The following is a 23,738-nucleotide window of genomic DNA, read 5'->3' as shown; positions in this document are numbered from 1 at the left end:
AGGGCGGATCACTTGAGGCCAGGAGTTCGAGACCAGCCTGGCCAACATGGTGAAACCCCATCTCTACTAAAAATACAGAAATTAGGCATGGTGGCGCATGCCTGTAATCCCAGCTACTCAGGGAGAACTGCTTGAACCCGGGAGGTGGATGTTGCAGTGAGCTAAGATTCTGCCACTGCACTCCAGCCTGGGCTACAGAGCAAGACCTTGTCTCCAAAAAAAAAAAAAAAAAAAGTCTAGAAAATAAAACTTGCCAGATTCAGGTTTCAAAAGTTAGACTCTGGATCCGTATTTTAAGAATTTCAAGTTTCACCAGGAGTGGTGGCTCACGACTGTAATCCCAGCACTTTGGAAGGCTGAGGTGGGCACATCAGCTGAGGTCAGGAGTTCCAGACCAGCCTGGCCAACATAGTGAAAACCCCTCTCTACTAAAACTACAAAAATTAGCTGAGCATGGTGGCAGGTGCCTGTAGTCCTAGCTACTCCAGAGGTGAGGCAGGGGAATCGCTTGAACCTGGGAGGCGGAGGTTGCGGTGAGCTGAGATCATGCCACTGCACTCCAGCCTAGGGGACAGAGTGAGACTCCATCTCAAAAAAAGAAAAGAAAGGAAAACCAGATTTGAGGATCCACACAACTGCAGATCAAGAGCTGTTCCTCTTGCCTTTGACTAGGAAGCAAGACTCAGAGGGTGAGAAGGGCTTTATACCAGACTTTTTTTTTTTTTTTTTTGAGAAGGAGTCTCACTCTGTCGCCCAGGCTGGAGTGCAGTGGTGCCATCTAGGCTCACTGCAAGCTCAGCCTCCCAGGTTCACACCATTCTCCTGCCTCAGCCTCTCCAGCAGCTGGGACTACAGGTGCAACCTGCCACAGCCTGCTAATTTTTTATATTTTTAGTAGAGATGGGGTTTCACCGTGTTACCCAGGATGGTCTCGATCTCCTGACCTTGTGATCCGCCCACCTTGGCCTCCCAAAGTGCTGGGATTACAGGCGTGAGCCACCGCACGTGGCCTTATACCAGACTTTTAACAGTGTGCAACATAGGACTCAGAAGTACAAAAATTTCAGGGTTGAAACTGCTATAAATTGGGTGCTTGCTGCAATTTTCCTGCATGTTTCAAATTTTTTCTCATAAAATGGTAAGAATATAAAAGGCTGTAAGAGCAGTATTAGAGAACTGACCAATATTTACATAATTCCTTGCAGAGTAAAAGCAGGTTCTGTCTATAAATGTCGTACAGTAACAGAATGGAAGTGAACAGTATGTATTAAGCACTTAACCTTGAGTTCTATATGTATCATCTTATTTAGTATTCACAATAAAACCATAAGGTAGGTACTATTATCTCTATTTTCAGAAAATGAAGGCAGAGTGAGGCTCAGCAATACTCCTAAAGTCACATAGCCAGCAAGGCACAGAGTGAGGATTTAAAGCAGCACTCGTGTGAACAGCTTCTATTGTGCATGGACCCAGCATTTTTTCAAGGCCTCTGTGCGCTTCAGAGACTAACAGGGCTGCCATATATTTATAAAATCACTGAGCATGTTCTGCGACCGTCTCAATAGACTTAGGAAGTTTTCTGAAACAGCAAAAGCAATAAACCTTCATGTTAAAAGCAGGCTCTGTGGTCCAAGAGACGTGGGTTCAAATCCTGGTTCTGCCACTTAACTGTCAGATCACCTAACAAGTCCCAGTTTTGTTTTGTTCTTTTTATCTATGCAAGGGGAGTCTTAGTACGGCAGGACGTTGTCGTGGGGTCTAAATGAAATGATGCATTTAAAGTTCTCAGTACATGGTCATCTAGCAATAAAAGGCAGCCATTGTTGAGATTATTTTGAGCTTGTAAGAAACGGAGACTCTCATGGAGATACAGAGTAGAATGATGGTTACCAGAAGCTGGGGAGGGCACTGGGAGGTGGGGACATAGAGATGGTTAATGGGTACAAAAATATAGGTAGACAGAATGAATAACATCTGGTATCTGATGGCACAACAGGATGACTACAGTCAACAATGTACTGTACATTTTAAAATAAAGAGGCCGGTTGTGGTGGCTCACGCCTGTAATCCTGGCACTTTGGGAGGCCAAGGCAGGCAGATCACCTGAGGTCTGGAGTTCAAGACCAGCCTGGCCAACATGGTGAAACCCCATCTCTACTAAAAATACAAAAGTTAGCCGGGCATGGTGGCGAGCACCTGTAATCTCAGCTACTCTGGAGGCTGAGGCAGGAGAATCACTTGAACCCAGGAGGCGGAGGTTGCAGTGAGCCGAGATTGTGCCATTGTGCTCCAGCCTGGGTGACAAGAGCGAAACTCCATCTCAAAAAAACAAACAAACCAACAAAAACTAAACTAAAAGAGTAAAATTAGTCACACAGCTGGGCTTTTTTTAAAAAAAGGAGTGTAGTTGAATTGCTCATAACACAAAGAAAGGATAAATGCTTGAGGTGATGGATGCCCCATTTACCCTGATGTGATTATTACACATTGTATGCCGGTATCAAAATATCTCATGTACCCCATAAATATGGACACCCACTATGTGCACTTAAAAATTAAAAAAAGAAAGAAACAGACCCTCAGCCCTGACGCCCTGATGTTAGGCCAAAACACCAAGTCATTGGGTCTTGAAAGGATGAACTAGAAAGAAGGATCAAGGTTAAAAAGGGAGGAAAAAAAAGAAAAGAAGGAAAGAGGTTGGCAGCACTATGACATCCATCCTAGCAGATGAACCTCTAAGACATTCGACTGTGATTTCAACTTCAACCCGTCAGAATCAGAACACAGTTGAGCCCTTCTAGGAAGATTTTCTAAACCCATAATTACAGGTATAGAGAAAGGGAGCGCACACACAATTTTCTACCAGGTGAGGACAGAAGAAGATCACATTCACAATACTTTAGCCCTACATCGCTCAGAGATCCGTGCTGGGGCAGAGCGCGGAGCAGTGACCCAGAGCCGAGGCAGGAACCTGCAGGGTCCGTGAGAAGGACGAGGGGGCCTTTCCTTCCCAGCCTGGTGGGCAAGGCATGTGAGAGCAGCAGCTCTGGGGAGCCCCTGGGTTTGCAGGGACCTCCAGTGACCCTGGAGCCCCTGACGCTGCCTCTACACTTTGAGGACAGGAGTTTCAACTATTGTATCCTATTAATGAAAAACAAAAATCCTTCGTTTACTTAGAAATGTTGACATCCAAACACCGCAGAGAGAACCAGTAAATAAATACGGCCGGTCTATTTCGAAACTGCCTTCTGGGGTTGTACCCAAGCAGACTTTAATTGAGTCAAGAGAGAAAGGAGAACGGTGTGTGCATGGTTCATCTTCTGACCCTCTCGCCGCCGCAAGCCTTCCACCCCGACCCAAGAAAGGCGGGGGGAGGAAAAGCTGGGAATTTCAGGTGTACCCCGAAACCTCACGCAGTGGGGAGGAAAGCAAGCAGAAACCCAGCGGACACTCCCCCCTCTCCGGGGACGTGGGCGCTTTCCAGGATGGTCCTGCGTCTCCAGCGCCCTGGCGCATCCCAGGCGGAGAGAGGATCCTCCTCCCTGGGCTGTGGGAGAGACCAGACTTTCCAGGACCAGCTGCGAGCTGACGGATCCGGGACTCCTAAGTCCAGCCCAGGCTCCTGCCTTAGCTGCCTGGCCACCTCCCAACCCTCCCAGTGAGGCTCAGTCAGGAGGGTCCTCGCTTTTGTTCGCGGGGAGAGCGCGTCGCTGCGCAGAGCTGCGTATCCCCCTCCGCTGCCAGCCCCGCAGGGGGGGCGCTTTCCTGGGTCTGCTGGCGTTCCTCGGGCTCCCGCGACCACCCGCTCAGGCGCACGGATCCCCAGCTGTCCCCGGCCCCCCGCCCCAGTACTCACTTCTCCCCAGTCCTTCCGTTTTCCATGCCGTCTCCTCCACCGCCCCATAGCGCCTCAGAGGCTTCTCGGCTTCCAGATGGGTGGACAAAGATTGCTTTAACTCCATCGCTGATCCCCGCGGCCAGGTCGACGGGTCTCCCTTTACTCCATCCCCGCTGCGGGCTGCAGGGAGGGAGGTGGCTCCAGCCAGCAGCGTTTTAAGGGGCTGGGCGCCCGTGACGCGGCTCCATCTCTTCCGCCGCCAGCTCCGGGGAGCGCCTACTGGTACCCAGGAGGGGGAGGGATGCAAGGCACATGCGCAGTGGAGGCTTGGTGGGGAGGCCTGGGGGCTGGGTAGGGAGACAGAGGGGCAGGTGATAACTCTAAGAAGAACAACAAACACAACAACTAAAATAAAACCAACCCAAAGGAAGTGAGAACAAGGCCCCTGCCTATTCCAGAGCCCCTAGTGATGCTTGGCACGGGGCTGGCACTGTGGGCGGCTTGCAAGCTGTCAGCGGGCTGCAGGTTTTGAGTGGTATTGGTGAGCCTGTCTCTATCTGTAGGCGATGGATCCATCTTTCTGGGGAGTATGCAGGGGCGTGAGTGTGGACCTAGATCTATGGGTTCTGGGCTTGGCTGATTGCGTTTCTGTGAGAATCTCTGTCGTGTGCATCTGTGTATATAATTTGAAGTGGGACAGTGGATGCCTATGTCAGTTCCATATGTGTTTGCATGCACTTGGGGGAGAGAGAGAGAGAGATGAAAATATTTTGTGGCCGGGCGCGGTGGCTCAAGCCTGTAATCCCAGCACTTTGGGAGGCCGAGACGGGCGGATCACAAGGTCAGGAGATCGAGACCATCCTGGCTAACACGGTGAAACCCCGTCTCTACTAAAAAATACAAAAAAATAGCCGGGCGAGGTGGCGGGCGCCTGTAGTCCCAGCTACTCGGGAGGCTGAGGCAGGAGAATGGCGTAAACCCGGGAGGCGGAGCTTGCAGTGAGCCGAGATCGCGCCACTGCACTCCAGCCTGGGTGACAGAGCTAGACTCCGTCTCAAAAAAAAAAAAAAAAAAAAAAAGAAAATATTTTGGACACAGGTATAGCAGAGCTGTTTGGAGCATGGGGCTTTACTTTCCAGAAACCCCAGAGGTTTATCTTTAAAAAAACAAACAAAAAAATCCATGGCAGTGGCTGCGCGCGGTGGCTCATGCCTGTAATCTCAGCACTTTGGGAGGCCAAGGCGGGTGGATCACTTGAGGCCAGGAGTTCGAGATTAGCCTGGCCAACATGGTGAAACCCCGTCTCTACTGAAAATACAAAAATTAGCCATTTGTGGTGGTGAAGGCCTGTAATTCCAGCTACTTGGGAGGCTGAGGCAGGAAAATCGCTTGATCGTGCCATTGCACTCCAGCCTGGGCAACAAGAGGGAAACTCCCATCTCAAAAACAGAAAAATGAAAAAAATAAAATGATATCCCAGTAGGAAACAGGGAAAGAATAAGAACAAGCATTTCATGTGGGCAGAGGAGGAAGGACTAAGGTGAGAAGCTGCTCAACCCCCTTAGTAATAAGGAAAATGTAAATAAGAATATATCATCCGATAGGCAAAAACTTTAAAAATCTAACAATCATGTGTTGTAAAAGGTGTGGATTTTTTTTTTTTGAGACAATCCAAAAATGCTGGGGTTACAGACGTGAGCCACCATGCCTGGCATAATTTGAAGTCTTATCTAACGCTAGTGGGAGTATAAATTGGCACAACTAATTTTTTTTCTCTCTGTCACCCAGACTGGAGTGCAGTGGCACAGTCTTGGCTTACTGCAACCTCCACCTCCCAGGTTCAAGCTGCTGAGTAGCTGCGACTACAAGCATGCCACTATGCCCGGCTAATTTTTTGTATTTTTAGTGGAGATGGGGTTTCACCATGTTGGCCAGGCTGGTCTCGAACTCCTGAGCTCAAGCGATCTGCCCGCCTCAGTCTCCTAAAGTGCTGAGACTACAGGCATGAGCCACTGTGCCTGCAATATGAATGTAATGTTTATTGTTCTCAGGTATATATGTATAGCTCTACAAATTATATATAATAGCACTATTTAACATTTTCTTATAATTTATGCAAATGATGTCATACTTTATCTATAATTGTGCAAACTGCTTTTTTGTTGTTGTTGTTCCATAATATGCTTTTCCTTCCTTTAAAAAGATACAGACAGGGCCGGGCGCGGTGGCTCAAGCCTGTAATCCCAGCACTTTGGGAGGCCGAGACGGGCGGATCACGAGGTCAGGAGATCGAGACCATCCTGGCTAACACGGTGAAACCCCGTCTCTACTAAAAAATACAAAAAACTAGCCGGGTGAGGTGGCAGGCGCCTGTAGTCCCAGCTACTCGGGAGGCTGAGGCAGGAGAATGGCGTAAACCCGGGAGGCGGAGCTTGCAGTGAGCTGAGATCCGGCCACTGCACTCCAGCCTGAGTGACAGAGCGAGACCCCGTCTCAAAAAAAAAAAAAAAAAAAGATACAGACAGGTTTTCACTGTGTTACTCGAGCTGGTCTTGAATTCCTGGGCTCAAGTGATCCACCTGCCTGGGTCTGCCAAAGTGCTTGGATTATAAGCATGAGCCACAGTGCCCAGCCCATAGTATGCTTTTGAGAAATATGCATGTTGATTCATGTAACTCTGGTTCACAGTCTACTGTATAGTATTCTACTACATGAATTAACCATAATTGGTTGATTTTTTCATTGATGAGGTATAAAGGTTATTCCCAATTGTCCACAATTACAAACATGGCAGCAGCAAATTTTTATACTCATTTCCCTGTAAGACTAAATAGGAGTTTTTCTAGGGGGAAAAAATTACAATGGCATGGGGTATGCACATCTGTAACTGGACCAGAGTGTCAACCTACTTTTATTTTATTTTATTTATTTATTTATTTTTTGAGATGGAGTCTCGCTCTGTCGCCCAGGCTGGAGTGCAGTGGCCGGATCTCAGCTCACTGTAAGCTCCGCCTCCCGGGTTTATGCCATTCTCCTGCCTCAGCCTCCCGAGTAGCTGGGACTACAGGCGCCTGCCACCTCGCCCGGCTAGTTTTTTGTATTTTTAGTAGAGACGGGGTTTCACCATGTTAGCCAGGATGGTCTCGATCTCCTGACCTTGTGATCCGCCCGTCTCGGCCTCCCAAAGTGCTGGGATTACAGGCTTGAGCCACCGCGCCCGGCCAAAAATTTTTAAATCTACAGAAAACCTGCAAGATTAGTACAATTAAAAAAAATATAGACCTTGACCAGATTATAGGCTTATGCCTATAATCCTAGCACTTTGGGAGGCTAAGGTGGGAGGAATCCTTGAGCTCAGGAGTTTGAGACCAGCCTTGGCAACAAAGCAGTTTTCCATCTACAAAAACCAGGTGTGGTGGCACACACCTGTAGTCCCAGATACTCAGGAGGCTGAGGTAGGAGGACTGCTTGGGCCTGGGAGGTCGAGGCTACAGTGAGCCAAGACCATACCACTCCACTCCAACCTAGATGACAGAGTGAGACTCTGTCTCTAAAATACACACATATATATATATATAATTTGTGTGTATATATGTAGTATGTGTATATATATACATTATATAATGTATATGTTATTTTCTTGTCTATGTATATGTGTGTGTATATATACAGACACGCATATATATATACACACACACACCCTTTACTAGATTCACCAAGAAATATTTAAATTTATATTTCTTAAAAGAGATCTGAAGTATATATGTTAAAATCTGTTGGAGATGTCTGGTGGGCATTACACCCTTACCAGAATGACTAACATTAAAAAGACTGACAATACCAAATGTTAGTCCAGATGCTAGTAAATAAATGAGTTAGCAGTTAGTAAGAATGCAACTACAATTTATTGCTGTTGCGAGTAGAAAATGGTACTACCACTTTAGAAAATGGGAGGTAACGGCTGGGCGTGGTGACTCACGCCTGTAATCCAAGCACTTTAGGAGGCTGAGGTGGGTGGATCACCTGAGGTCAGGGGTTCGAGACCAGCCTAACATGGCAAAACCTCGTCTGTACTTAAAAAATTGAAAAATTAGCTGGGCGTGATGGCACATGCCTGTAATCCCAGCTACTCAGGAGACTGAGGCAGGAGAATCGCTTGCACCCGGGAGGCAGAGATTGCAGTGAACCGAGATTGCGCCGCTGCATTCCAGCCTGGGTGACAGAGTGAGACTGTCTCAAAATAAAAAAAGAAAGAAAGAAAGAAAGAAAGAAAAAAAAAACAACTGACAATACCCTCTAAGGCTACAAATATATATATATATTTTTTCTATCTTGTAGCAATTCTATTCCTGGATATATCCCTAAGAGAAATAAATACTTGTGTCCACCAATGTTAAAAGCTTTACTCGTAACAAGAAATGAAAACGACTCAAATGTCCATCAACAATAGAATGGACAAAAATTGTGCTATATTCATAGAACTGAATACTGCACAGCAATGAAAAAGACCAAACTACTGGCCAGCACAGTGGCTCAGCACTTTAGGAGGCTGAGGTGGGCAAATTGCTTGAGCCCAGGAGTTTGAGACCAGCCTGGGCAACACGGCAAAATCTCTTCTCTACAAAAAAATACAAAAATTAGCCAGGCATGGGTGGTGTGTGCCTGTAGTCCTAGCTACTCAGGAGGCTGAGGCAGGAGGATCACTTGAGCGTGGGAGGTTCAGGCTGCAGTGTGCCGTGTTGGTCCACTGCACTCTAGCCTAGGCCACAGAGTGAAACCCTGTCTCAGAAAAACAAAACAAAACAAAAAACTACTACTAACAAAATGGATGAATCTTACAGACATAATATATAAATAAAAGGCTGTGTATCCCTTAGAAGACGGTTGGTGCATTCAGGGATCTTTGTCATGTAATTATCTCTACATAAAATATTTTATAATTTAAAAAAGAAAAAATACATCTATTGGATCTAAAAATTCAACTCCTGGAAATCTACCCTAAGGAATATTTGGATTACTAAAAATACATTCACACAATATATATTGTTTTACAATTTATGTAAACTGTAGAAAAAAATCAGAAAAGGGCCAACATCTTACAAAAGTGAATGGCTAAACAACTTATGGTATGCCTGCAATGTGCCACTGTACAAAGAGTTTGAAATGTCATAGGGAAAACATAACACAATTTAATCAAAATATCGGGAAAAGTAGAATACAAATTGTAATATAAAGTGTGAGCTGTTGTTCTGGATCTGTTGGCTAAGATCAAGTGTGCACTCTAATCTCAATCATATTTTATAGAGAATGATAATGGTAGAAATTTAAAAATACTGTGATTCCTTTTTTTTTTTTTTTTTGAGACAGTCTTGCTCTGTCACCCAGGCTAGAGTGCAGCAGCGTGATCTCGGCTCACTGCAGCAGCGTGATCTCGGCTCACTGCAGCTTCCACCTCCTGGGCTCAAGCAATCCTCCCACCCAGGCCTCCCTAGTAGCTGGGACTACAGGTGTGCGCCACCTTGCCCAACTAATTTTTGTATTTTTAGTGGAGATGTAGTTTTCCCATGTTGCCTAGGTGGGTCTTGAACTCCTGGCCTCAGGTGCTCTTGCCTCTGCGTCCCAAAGAGCTGGGATTACAGGCGTCAGCTACCACACCTGGCTACTGTGATTCCAATTTTACCTGTTTACATATACACACACATGTATACACATCCTGGGTGAAAAAACACTAAAATGTCATATACCAAAATGTTGATAGTGACTACCTATGTACGTCACAATAATAAATGTTTTGTTTGTATTATCCAATGTTTCTACAAAGTATACGTATTACTTTTATTTATTTGAAACAGAGTCTCACTCTGTTGCCCACCCTGGAGTGCAGTGGCACAATCTTGATCTCGGCTTATTGTAACCTCCACCTACCAGGTTCAAGCAATCCTCCCACTTCAGCCTCCCAAGTAGGTGGGATTACAGGCGCCCGCCACCACACCCAGCTAATGTTTGCATTTTTAGTAGAGATGAGGTTTCACCATGTTGGCCAGGCTGGTCTCAAACTCTTGACCTCAAGTGATCTGCCCACCTTGGCCTCCCAAAGTGCTGGGATTAAAGGCATGAGCCATTGAGACCAGCCTGTATTTACTTTTATAATTAGAAAAGAAATCAGGCCAGGTGCGGTAGCCTGGCTAATTTTTGTATTTTTTGTAGAGAAGGGATTTTGCCATGTTGCCCAGGCTGGTGTCAAAATTTAGATCCAATTTTTAGTTGGATCTAAAAATTCAACTCCTAGAAATCTACCCTAAGGAGTATTTGAATTACTAAAAATACATGCACACAATATATATATATTTTTACAAATATATATTATTTGTAATATTATTATGTAATATGTAAAATTATTTGGGAGGCCGAGGCAGGAGGATTGCCCGAAGCTAGGAGTTCAAGACCAGCCTGAGGAATACAGCAAGACCCTGTCTCTACTACAAAAAATAATAAATTAGCCAGCTGTTGTGGCATGCGCCTATAGTCCCAGCTCCTCAGGAGGTTGAGGTGAGAGGACTGCTTGAGCCCAGGAGGTTGGGACTGCAGTGAGTGAGCTATGATCATGCCATTCACTCCTGCCTGGGCTACAGAGCGAGTCTCTGTCTCTAAAATATAAATAAATAATGGATCTAATGTATGAAAACTAAAATGACTAGGAGTAAATACAAGAGAATATGAACCATGGTTGTTTCTAGAGTTAAAATTTGGGAAAGATTCTTTTTTTAATTTTCTGAATTTTCCAACCATCTAGATTGAGCCCATATTGCTTTAGAATTCAAAAGCGAATAAATTTCATTTCTAAAAGTGTGTAATACAATTCCATAATCCTAGAGGACAAACTATCCCTGCCACCACAGTGCCCAGAACCCTGTCTGTTTGCATTAGTGTAGGGTGATAATGCTTCAAGTTCAGTAACAGGCTGAGGTCACCATCTGCGTGGAAGTATTAAGCAGCAACACCCCCCACACCCCCCACCCGTCCCCCCTCGGGCCCGGCCCTGGCTGCTTGTCCTGGCTCCCTGCCTCGGCTTTGCTGGGAACGCCAAGGACTTGGAGGGATCCTGGGGTGATTATAAAGAGCCAAGGCAGCAGAGACCAGTGCAAGACACTTTTTATAAAACTGTCATTTTGGTTGATTGAAAGGGAAAATAATACAGTATCATTCTGGTAATTTGATGCTTCATCCAGCATGTTGAGAATTTCAAATGTCCATGACACCGAGCTTATGAGAATCGCATGGTTTTCAAAACTGCGGGCTGTGAAATCCAGAGGATCTGAGTTTGAGCCCTGACTCTGCCACCTGCTGGCTGTGTGACCCTGTGTGTTGTGTCCCTTAATTTCTTTAATCTTCACTTTCTTTCAAATGCTAATGACATTATCATCTATTCCGAGGACTATTATTATTATTTTGACGCGGAGTCTCACTCTGTTGCCCAGGTTGGAGTGTAGTGGTGTGATCTTGGCTTACTGCAACCTCCACCTCCCAGGTTCAAGTGATTCTCCTGTCTCAGCCTCCTGAGTAGCTGGAATTATAGGCACACATCACCATGCCCGGCTAATTTTTTTATTTTTAGTAGAGACGAGATTTCACCATTTTGGCCAGGCTGACCTCAGGCGATCCACCCAACTAGGCCTCCCAAAGTGTTGGGATTATAGGCGTGAGCCCCAGGGGGCTATTATGATGATTAAATGAGCTAAAACATGACAGCCCATAGGAGGGCCTCAATACAAGTTCGTGTCATCATCATGATCACCATCGTTTTGGGGTTGAAGCAATGTGCTAGCTAATATTTCGAGTTCTGACCCTTTGAGAATTTATCAAATGAAGTCTCCAAATCAAAACCAAAAACCTATTAAGATGACATTGACCTGTAATCCTAATGTGTCCAGAATGTATTCCTTGCGGTGGGTTCTTGGTGGTGCTGACTTCAACAATGAAGCTGCGGACCCTCACAGTGAGTGTTACAGTTTTTAAAGGTGGTGTGTCCGGAGTTGGTTCTTTCACATGTTCAGATGTGTCCAGAGTTTCTTCTTTCCGGTGGGTTCGTGGTCTCGCTGACTTCAGGAGTGAAGCCGCAGACCTTGGCAATAAGTGTTACAGCTCTTAAACGTGGTGCGTCCAGAGTTGTTTGTTCCTCCCAGTGGGTTCGTGGTCTCGCTGACTTCAGGAATGAAGCCACAAACCCTGGCAGTGAGTGTTACAGCTCATAAAGGTAGCATGTACCCAAAAAATGAGCAGCAGCAAGATTAATTGTGCAAAGTGAAAGAACAAACCTAGCACAGCACGTAAGGCGTCCCCATCCGCTTGCCGCTGCTGGCTCAAGTGACCAGCTTTTATTCTTATTTGGCCCCGCCCACATTCTGCTGATTGGTCCATTTTACAGAGTGCGGATTGGTCCATTGTTACAGAATGCTGATTGGTACGTTTACAAACCTTTAGCTAGGCAGAAAAGTTCTCCAAGTCCTCACTGGACCCAGGAAGTCCAGCTGGCTTCACCTCTCAGTGACACTTTGGGAGGTTGAGGCAAAAGGATTGCTTGAGCCCAGGAGTTCAAGACCAGCTTGGGCAATATAGGGAGACCCCGTCTATACAAGTGATAATTTAAAAATTAACCGGGCATGGTGGCATGTGCCTGTGGTCCCAGCAACTCAGGGGGCTGAGGTGGAAAGCTTACTTGAACCCAGGAAGCTGAGGCTGCAGTGAGCTATGAATGGATAACTGCCCTCCAGCCTGGATGACAGAGTGAAATCCTGTCTCAAACAAAAACAAAAACCACACCATTGAAATGACATTGAGTAGAAAAATTGGAACTCTCCTACTATGAATATACAATGTTGCAACCACTCTGGAAGATGATCTGACAGGTTCCTCCCGGGAGGTGGAGGTTGCAATGCGCCAAAATCCCACCACTGAACTCCAGCCTGGGAACAGATCGAGACTCTGTCTCCAAAAAAGAAAATATCCAGCAATCTTGGGGAAAAAAAAATCGTAAAAGATATAAATGGGTTTGGAAGATAGTTCCAGAAAGCATAGTATGTATTGCTCTTAAAGGAGGCTTGAGAGAGAAAAAAAGAAGTTGAGGAAATCATTGCTGTCAGGATTTAGGACCTGAAATCCTGTATCTGTTATGGAGCTGGAAACTGCTGCTTCTCGATGAAGTGCTTGAGGAGTGGGATCAAGTGAGTTTTGCTGGGACATGAATCTGTTAGGAGACGAGCTTAGAGCACATGCCTATTTGAGAGTGGGGAGGGTATCTGAGAAAAATCCCTGGGGTGCATGCGTATTCTCCTTCTATTATAGAATTGTCTGAGGTCTTTTTTTGTGGTTTTCTTTTCTTTTTTTGATGAAGTCTTAATCTGTCCCCCAGGCTGGAGTGCAATGGCACGATCGCGGCTCAGTGCAACCTCCACCTCCCAGGTTCAAGCGATTCTCCTGCCTCAGCCTCCCAAGTAGCTGGGATTACAGGCACGCACCACTACGTCTGGCTAATTTTTTGTATTTTTGGTAGAGATAGGGTTTCGCCTTTTGGCCAGGCTGGTCTTGAACTCCTGACCTCAGGTGATGTGCTTGCCTCAGCCTCCTAAAGTGCTGGGATTACAAGCAGCATTGTCTGGTTTTTGTTTGTTTGAGAGGGAGTCTCGCTTTCTCACCTTGTTGCCAGGCCAGAGTGTAGGTGGTGTGATCTCAGCTCACTAGAACCTCCACCTCTCAGGTTCAAGCGATTGTCCTGCCTCAGCCTCCTGAGTAGCTGGGATTACAGGCGCAGACTACCACCATGCCCTGCTAATTTTTGTATTTTTAGTAAAGATGGGGTTTCACTATGTTGGCCAGGATAGTCTTGATCTCTTGACTTTGTAATCTGCCTGCCTCGGCCTCCCAAAGTGCTGGGATTACAGGCATGAGCCACCGCGCCCGGTCCCCATTGTCTGTTTTTATAAACCTGATGTTTATTGTGTGGTTACTATGTGCTAGGCACTGTAGTAGACTTATCCTTCTTCACTCTATGCTCTAGTATCCTGTGAGACAGGGGCTGTAGCTCAGAGAGTTTGAGTAAGTAAATTACTTGTTAACACATGGCAGAACCAGCATTCAAACTCTGCCAGCCAGTCTCAAAGCCTAAACACTTCGCCACATCCCACATCACTTCTCAAAGGTGTTTCAAGAAACCACCATGGCAATGCCCATGAAGAGGGATTTATAACCTCAACCTGATCATATTCAAAGTCAGACTTACTGTATCAGCCCCCATACCTGCTCCATCTGAGTTGGAAATCTCAGTGTATCCTTGGTCCCTTATTCTCCAATATCCCAACACTCTCCCCCACAGAGTCAGTCAACAAATCCTATTGATTCTATTTTTTAAATAACTCCCAAATCCAATCCTCCTCTTCATTCCTACTGCCTAAGTTAGCTCAATTTTTCATCATCTCTGACCTACACTATAGCAAAAACCATCTTTTCTGTTTTTTTCTGAAAACCATTCTCCACACTGCTTCTAAAATTAGATACACACACACACACAGACACACACACACATCCAATGCCACTCTCCTGCATAAAAACCTCCACTGGGAGGCTGAGGTGGGAGGATCGCTTGAGCTTAGGAGTTCAAGGTTACAATGAGCTATGATTACACCACTGCACTCCAGCTGGGCTACAGAGCAAGAACCTGCCTCTAAAAGAAAACAACATTAAAAAAAAAAAAAATCATCCACTGGTTTCCCGCTACCTATAGAATATATAACCAATCTCCTCGGTTCTGGGGACAAACAGGTTATTCCTAAATTCTCGAGATTATCAGCAAAATATGAGAGCAGTCTGGTGGTTAAAGCTTTGTAGATGTCTTATTCTTTTGGGAAAAATTCCTTGAAGTAAAATTGCTGAATCAAAGGATAAGCACATTTTTAAAGGCACTTTATATTATCACGCCATCCTTCAAAAATGTCATGCCAAGTTATACTCAGCAGAAGTGTGTGTGAGGGCCGGGTGCGGTGGCTCACGCCTCTAATCCCAGCACTTTGAGAGGCCGAGGCAGGCGAATCACTTGAGGCCAGGAGTTCAAGACCAGCCTGGCCAACATGGTGAAATTCCATCTCTACTAAAAATACACAAATGAGCAAGGCGTGGTGGCGTGTGCCTGTAATCCCAGCTACTCAGCTACTTGGGAGGCTGAGGCATGAGAATCGCTTGAGCCTGGGAGGCAGAGGTTGCAGTGAGCTGAGATCACACCACTGCAGCCTGGGCAACAGAGTGAGACTCTGTCTCAGAAAAAAAAAAAAAAGAAAGGAAAAGAAATATGCGTGAGTACTACACCTCATTTATAAATCACATATTTACATGAGGATACCCATGAAGTAGAAATGTGCTCTATTTAGTTTCAGATCATCAGAGCTGAAATATTGAAAGGCACGTGGTAGATACCCAGCCGATGCTTGTTGAACGTATATGAATGAACTGAGTAAGCAGAAGAAAAATTCTAAAGTGCCCCCTGATTTGTGTATAGCTCAAATAATAACATCCTAACATAAATGCTAGTATGTCATGTCTATTTTATGTGGAATTGATTCAACAGCATCCCCTTGCATACAGGGCTGATATTTCTGGATGCTCCAAAATGCTGCTCCATGCAGGAAATAAAATTCTTGCATCTGGCCAGAGGTGGTGCCCCAGACCTGTAATCCCAGCACTGTGGGAGGTCAAGGCAGGATGATTGCTTGAGCCCAGGAGCTCAAGGCCAGCCCAGGGAACTTGGTGAGATCGTGTCTTCTACAAAAAAAAGAAGGAAGAAAAAAAAAAGCCTTGCATTCTACCTATATTTACTGTGTATTTATGACCCCAACCTTAGTCTCTACAATTTTTTACCATCATCTATGCAGGGGAGTTACCCTCTGGAAAAAGGTTCACCTAAACTAAACAGTAAAGTGAGTAAAGACATGCTGAAAGTTTACAAATTCATATTTCCAGATGTGTATACACAACTGTCTGTTGGGCAGCACCACTAGACTAGATATCCCAGAAGCACTTCAAATTTAGTGTCTTCCTTCAGAATCTATCTTCTGTATTTCCTATGACAACTGATGACACTTTTGTTTCAGCTAGTCATTCAAACCAGTAAATTTGTACTTTGTTGTTTTTTGTTGTTGTTTGTTTTTGTTTTGTTTTGTTTTGTTTTTTGAGATGGAGTCTCACTCTGTGACCCAAGCTGGAGTACAGTTGCACAATCTCAGCTCACTGCAACCTCCATCTCCTGGGTTCAAGCAATTCTCCTTCCTCAGCCTCCCTAGTAGCTGGGACTACAGGCAGCGCCACCACACCCGGCTAATTTTGTATTTTTAGTAGAGACGGGGTTTCACCATGTTGGCCAGGCTGGTCTCGAACTCCTGACCTCAAGTAATCTGCCCGCCTCGGCTTCCCAAAGTGCTGGGACGGTGCCCGGTCGTAAATTTGTACTTTGACCTACAAATCTGGCTGATACTACCTAGGTAAATCTAAATGTATTAACCTATACTCTGTCCCTTACTCTCTACTAGCACTGAACTATTTTGGTCTCAACTTCTCTCTCCCCTAGACAATGAATTTTTATTTAATGTTTGTGGTCTCGCTCTGTTACCCAGGCTGGAGCGCAGTTGCAGGATTTCGGCTCACAGCAACCTCCGCCCCTGGGCTCAAGTGATCCTCCCACCTCAGCATCTTGTATAGCTGGTACCATTGAGCTGCACCACCACGCCTAGCTAAATTTTTGTATTTTTGGTAGAGATGGGGTTTCGCCATGTTGTCCAGGCTGGTCTTGAACTCCTGGGCTGAAGCGATCTGCCCACCTCCGCCTCTCAAAATGCTTGGAACAACTACTTAGGAGGCTGAGGCAGGAGAATTGCTTGAACCCCAGAGGCAGAGTTTGCAGTGAGCCAAGATTGTGCCACCGCACTCTAGACTTGGCGACGGAGCGAGACTCCGTCTCAAAACAAACAAACAAACAAAAACTAGAGGCAGGGTCCGGGCGCGGTGGCTCAAGCCTGTAATCCCAGCACTTTGGGAGGCCGAGATGGGCGGATCACGAGGTCAGGAGATCGAGAGACGATCCCGGCTAACACGGTGAAACCCCGTCTCTACTAAAAAATACAAAAAAATAGCCGGGCGAGGTGGCGGGCGCCTGTAGTCCCAGCTACTCCGGAGGCTGAGGCAGGAGAATGGCGTAAACCCGGGAGGCGGAGCTTGCAGTGAGCTGAGATCCGGCCACTGCACTCCAGCCTGGGTGACAGAGCAAGACTCCGTCTCAAAAAAAAAAAAAAAAAAAACTAGAGGCAGGGGCCCAGCACAGTGGCTCATGCCTCTAATCTCAGCACTTTGGGAAGCCAAGGTGGAATGATCCCTTGAGGCCAGGAGTTCAAGACCAGCCTGGAAAACATAGTGAGACCCTGTCTCTACAAAAAGTAGGAACGTAGCGGCGTGTAGTGGCATGCATGTGTAATCCTAGCTATTCAGAAGGCTGAGGCAAGAGGATCACTTGAGCTGAGGAGCTGAAGGCTGTAGTGAGCTATGGAGTACACTACTGCACTCTCGCCTGGGTGAGAGAGAGAGAGAGACCCTATCTCTGAAAAAAACAACCAAACTAGAGTCGCGGAGATCATTGGAAGACTCCAGTGAAAAAACGTATCAGTGCTTGTCAAATTTCAGTGTGTTAAAATGCACATTCTAATCCAGATAGTCCGAGGTGGGCGTCTAAGATTCCTAGATGTTCCCAGGTAATGTTGAGACTCTGATCCATGGACCACACTCTGAGTATCAGGGGTCTCCATGAGAAACAGCAATGGTCTGAAATAAGCAATGGCAGTGGAATCAAAGAGGGGATGGACTAAACAAATATAAAAATGATAGACTTTGGCCAGGTGCGGTGGTTCACACCTGTAATTCCAGCACTTTGGGTGGCCAAGTAGGGTGGGTCACTTGAGGCCAGGAGTTCGAGACCATCCTGGCCAACATGGCAAAACCCTGTCTCTAGTAAAAATACAAAAATTATTATTATGTACCACTGGGTGTGGTAGTGGGCACCTGTAATCCCAGCTACTCGGGAGGCTGAGGCAGGAGAATCGCCTAAACCCAGGACGCAGGGGTTGCAGTGAGCCAAGACTAAACCACTGCACTGCAGCCTGGATAACAGAGTAAGACTCTGTCTCATTTAAAAAAAAAAAAAATTAGCCAGGTATGGTGGCCTGCAGTTCCAGCTATTCCAGAGACTGAGGTAGGAGGATCACTTGAGCCCAGCAGGTCAAGACTACAGTGAACTATAATCGCACTGCCTCACTCCAGCCTGAGCAACAGAATGAGACCCTGTCTCAAAAAAAAAAAAAAAAAAAAAGTCTGAATTCATCTGCACAACCCTGTTTTACAACACTAGCTTTTTGAAAGTAACTCTCAGTGCCCTGTGTTACTTTCAAGGACCCGTTAGAGATACTGGGACCCTCCCACTAAGATTCCCCTAGCACAGCAAATTTCTCAGAAGCACAAAGGAAAATAAAATAGAAACATGTAGCATATACCATGAGCCCTTCACTTCATACTTTTGTCTATGTCTGGTGCCCTGGAATATCTCCATGGCCACCAGACACACACACACACACACACACACAGAGAACTGATCATTCCTTTGTGTCACCACTGTATCCCTTTTATTTATTTATTTATTTTGAGATGGAATCTCACTGTGTTGACCAGGGTGGAGTGCAGTGGCGCGATCTCGGTTCACTGCAACCTCCACCTCCCGGGTTCAAGTGATTCTCCTGTCTCCCAAGTAGCTGGGATTACAGGAGCCTGCCACTATGCCTGGCTGTCACTACTGTATCTTTCATATACATCTTATACTGTACTGGAGTTACTAGAAGCATGATCATAAGAGTGTGGGTTTCGAAATCAACCAGACTGCATGACTCTGCCATGTATTAGCTCGGTGGCAAAGGGCAAGGACCTTTGTTTTCTCAGCTATAACAATGAGAGTGAATGCACTATAGCGGATATGTGGACTCAGTCTAAGTGTCCATCTTCAGATGAGTGGATAAAGAAAATGTGGTACAGACACGAAATAGAATACTATTCAACCATTAAAAGAATGACACCAGCCGGGCGCGGTGGCTCAAGCCTGTAATCCCAGCACTTTGGAAGGCTGAGACGGGCGGATCATGAGGTCAGGAGATCGAGACCATCCTGGCTAACACAGTGAAACCCTGTCTCTACTAAAAAATACAAAAAACGGCCGGGCGCGGTGGCTCAAGCCTGTAATCCCAGCACTTTGGGAGGCCGAGATGGGCGGATCACGAGGTCAGGAGATTAAGACCATCCTGGCTAACACGGTGAAATCCCGTCTCTACTAAAAAAAATACAAAAAAAACTAGCCGGGCGAGGTGGCGGGCGCCTGTAGTCCCAGCTACTTGGGAGGCTGAGGCAGGAGAATGGCGTAAACCCGGGAGGTGGAGCTTGCAGTGAGCTGAGATCCGGCCACTGCACTCCAGCCTGGGCGACAGAGCAGACTCCGTCTCAAAAAAAAAAAAAAAAAACAAAAAAACTAGCCGGGTGAGGTGGTGGGAGCCTGTAGTCCTAGCTACTCAGGAGGCTGAGGCAGGAGAATGGCATAAACGCGGGAGGCGGAGCTTGCAGTGAGCTGAGATCTGGCCACTGCACTCCAGCCTGGGTGACAGTGCGAGACTCCGTCTCAAAAAAAAAAAAAAAAAAAAAAAGAATGACACCATGGCCTTTGCAGCAATATGGACAGAACTGGAAGCCATTAGCTTAAACCAGCCAAACATAGAAAGACAACTATTGCATGTTCTCACTCATAAGTGGGAGTTAAATAATGTGTACACAGAAATGTAGAGTATGGAATGATAGACGATGGAGATTGAAAAGGGTGAGGGTGTGGGAAGTGGGTGGGTGACAAGAAGTTACTTAATCAGTACAATACACGTCATGTAGGTGAAGGATAGCCTGAAAGCTCTGACATCGCCAGTATGAAATCTATGCAAGCAACAAAACTGCACCTGTACCCCATAAATTTCTGGAAATGTTTATAATGGGAGTTTGCAAGTTATTGGTTTGTATGGTAAAGCAATAAAAATAAAATAAATGAATCAGCTGAGTGTGGTGGCTCACACCTGTAATCCCAGCACTTTGGGAGGCCAAGGTGGATGGATAACTTGAGGCCAGGTGTTCAAGACCAGCCTGGCCAACGTGGCGAAACCCTGTTTCTACTAAAAATACAAAAATTAGCTCAGCATGGTGGTGTGCTCCTGTAATCCCAGCTACTCAGGAGGCTGAGGCACGAGAATCGCTTGAACCCAGGAGGTGGAGGTTGCAGTGAGCCGAGATGGCAAGACTCTGTCCTAAAAAACAAAACAAGAAACACACAAAAATAAGAATGATACCTACTGTAATATAAAAAACGTCCTGTAATCCCAGCACTTTGGGAGGCCGAAGCGGGCGGATCACAAGGTCAGGAGATCGAGACCACGGTGAAACCCCGTCTCTACTAAAAATACAAAAAATTAGCCGGGCATGGTGGCGGGCGCCTGTAGTCCCAGCTACTTAGGAGGCTGAGGCAGGAGAATGGCATGAACCCGGGAGGCGGAGCTTGCAGTGAGCCGAGATCGCGCCACTGCACTGCAGCCTGGGCGACAGAGCGAGACTCCGTCTCAAAAAAAAAAAAACAAAAAAACAACAAAAAAAAAACGTCCTGTGTATCCTTTAAGATGCTTCCCTTCGAGTAACAGAAAACCTAATTCACAGTGGTTTGAACAATAAAGGGAATCTACTAGCTCTTATAACAGAAAAGCCCAGAGGAGGCTTTGGGCATAGGCTATATCAGAGGTTATGAAATTATCAGGGTTTCTCTGAGATTCTGTGATACCCTCTTGTCTCCATGTCTTCCATGGTAACAAAAATGGCTATAGTAGTCCCAGACCTTACATCTGTATTAACATCTTTAGGACACAATGAGAGAATACGCCTTTGTCCTGGTTTTCCAACAAAGGTTATGAGATTCACTCTAATTGGGCAGCTGCAGATAACATGATTGTCTCTGAACCCTGTAGCCAGGGGCATGAAATGCCGTGATTGGCTTAACCTGTCACGTGTTCCACCTCTTGAGCCAAGAAAAGTCATCTGGGAAGAGCCCCAAAAAGGAACTGAGAGCTGTTGGGAAGTTGGGGAGGTGAGGAAATCGATGGTAGAAGCCATTCAACTACACACCATGCCAATTACCACATGATGTAAAAGGTGTGGCAAAGACCCTTATCTACAGTTAGTGAGCATACAAGAAGTGGTAGCTGTAATTTGCTTAGAAGTCTGTCTGCTGGCCGAGTACGGTGGCTCATGCTTGTAATCCCGGCACTTTGGGGAGGCTGAGGCGGGTAGATCACCTGAGGTCAGGATTTCGAGACCAGCCTGGCAACATGGCAAAACCATGTCTCTAGTAAAAATACAAAAATTAGCTGGGCGTGGTGACACGTGCCGGTAGTCCGAGCTACTCCACAGGCTGAAGCAGGAGAATTGCTTGAACCCGGGAGGCGGAGGTTGCAATGAGCCAAGATTGCGCCACTGGACTCCAACCTGAGCAAGAGAGCGAGATTCCGCCTCAACAAAAGAAAGTGCCCAGGCGCGGTGGCTCTCCCCTGTAATCCCAGCACTCTGAGAGGCCGAGGCGGGCGGATCATTAGGTCAGGAGATCGACACCATCTTGGCTAACACAGGGAAACCCCGTCTCTACTAAAAACACAAAAAATTAACTGGGTGTGGTGGCGGACACTTGTAGTCCCAGCTACTTGGGAGGCTGAGGCAGGAGAATGATGTGAACCCGGGAGGTGGAGATTGCAGTGAGCCTAGATCGCACCACTGCATCCTAGCCTGGGTGACTGAGCTAGATTCCGTCTCAAAAATAAAATTTAAAAAAAGGTCTGTCTGCTAGACCGTAGGCAAACAGACAGCAGGGTCCTATTTTATTCACCTTGGATATCTCCAAAGGCTAGCATAGTGTCTGGGACAGATAGCTTAAATATTGTTGAATTAATGTTGGCAATTGAAATTGTGAAATAAAGTTACAGAAATTATTTCAACAACCAAAAAAGAGGATTGCATGGCCTCAGGTAACATGAAAACATAAACTATTGCTGATCCATAGCATTAATAAGATAAACGAGCCGCATACAGCTGAGTTATAGACTAGGGATATGACTGGGATATATTCCAGTACATATTTTAAGTGTCTATTGTAAATTTTGGTCACTTTAGAAAGGAAATGCTAAGCAAAGTGTTCTGGTGTGTTTTGCCTGTCTTGGTAGTGGAAGGGAAGAAAATCAGTCTTTTTCTTTCTTCTTCCCCTTAAAACTACTTAAGAAGGAAACTCGGTGCCGTGGCTCATGCCTGTAATCCCAACACTTTCGGAGGTCAAGGTGGGAGGATCACTTCATTCCAGGAATTCAAGACTAGCCTGGGCCACATGGTAAGACCTCATCACTACGAAAAAAAAAAAAAAAAATACTAGGGCTGAGCGTGGTAGCTCACACTTGTAATCCCAGCACTTTCGGAGGCCGAGGTGGGCGGATCACCAGGTCAGGAGATCCAGACCATCCTGGCTAACACGGTGAAACCCTGCCTATACTTAAAAAATACAAAAGAAATTAGCCAGGCCTGGGGGCATGCGCCTATAGTCCCAGTTACTCGGAAGGCTGAGGCAGGAGAATTGCCTGAACCGGGAGGTAGAGGTTACAGTGAGCCAAGAACATGCCACTGCACTCCAGCCTGAGCGACAGAGCGAGACTCCTTCTCAAAAAAAAAAAAAAAAAAAAAAAAATGGGTGTGGTGGTGCATACCTGTGGTCCCAGCTACTTGGGAGGCTGAGGTGGGAGAGTCTTTTGAGCCAGGGAGTTCGAAGCTTCAGTGAGGCATGGTAGTGCCACTGCACTCCAGTCTGGGCAACAGTGAGATCCTGTCTCAAAAAAAAAAAGGCCAGGTACAGTGGTTCACACCTGCATTCTCAGAACTTTGGGAGGCTAAGGCAGCTGATTCACCTGAGGTCAGGAGTTTAAGACCAGCCTGGCCAACATGGCACAACCCCGTCTCTACTAAAAATACAAAAATTATCTGGGCATGGTGGTGCGCACCTGTAATCCCAGCTACTCAGGAGGCTGAGGCAGGAGAATTGCTTGAACCAGGGAGGTAGAGGTTGCAGTGAGCCAAAATGGTGCCACTGCACTCCAGCTTGGGGGACACAGTGAGACTGTCTTAAATAAATAAAAATTCCTAAAAAAAAAAAAAAAAAAAAAGGATCCCCTGGACATACAAAATAAGTAAGCCCCTACTGCTTAGGCAAATAAAGAACAATTCTATCATTTGGGAATCTTAAGATCAGTTCTACCACTTTATGGATCTTCAGAATCAATCTCTATTTTAGAGATACTAACATTGATTGATCCTACTATGTGCCAGGCACTGTCCTTCACACCTTCACACATATGATCTCATTTAATCCTCATTTAATTTTGGCAGAGAAAAGTTGAGCTCCTTACCCAGGATGGTATAACTAGGAAACAAAGACCGAAGCACATGCCTCACTCTTCTTGTTATTATAAAAGATTTCCTTCTGTAAACCTCAGGGACTTTACAAGCGAAATATTGGATTACTGTAATATGATTCATCAGCCCAATTTAATATTACCTATTCATTATAACATAATGCTGCTCGAACAACTGAGAAAACGCTGTTGCTTTACCCCCTCCCGGCTCTGCAGCAGCCACGCATAAATCGCAGAACTATAAACATATGCTGATTACATAACCTACATAGGCAATCAATATTTAGAAAAATTTTTACTAC

General features: G+C 45.9%; 1 protein-coding gene across 1 annotated transcript in view; it reads right to left on the bottom strand.

Moving 5' to 3' along the window:
- The window catches only part of BMERB1 (bMERB domain containing 1), a 168,889-nt gene extending 164,761 nt beyond the window's left edge, over window positions 1–4,128 (bottom strand). Inside the window, exon 1 of the mRNA XM_011717390.3 lies at window positions 3,857–4,128. Coding sequence (XP_011715692.2) covers window positions 3,857–3,962 — 106 coding nt within the window. The 5' untranslated portion in view covers window positions 3,963–4,128. The remainder of the gene's footprint in view (window positions 1–3,856) is intronic.
- Window positions 4,129–23,738: the final 19,610 nt, after the last annotated feature.

The sequence above is a fragment of the Macaca nemestrina genome, chromosome 18 (assembly GCF_043159975.1).
Source record: "Macaca nemestrina isolate mMacNem1 chromosome 18, mMacNem.hap1, whole genome shotgun sequence".
Lineage (NCBI taxonomy): Eukaryota > Metazoa > Chordata > Mammalia > Primates > Cercopithecidae > Macaca > Macaca nemestrina.
This window is presented reverse-complemented; position numbering and strand designations above follow the sequence as displayed.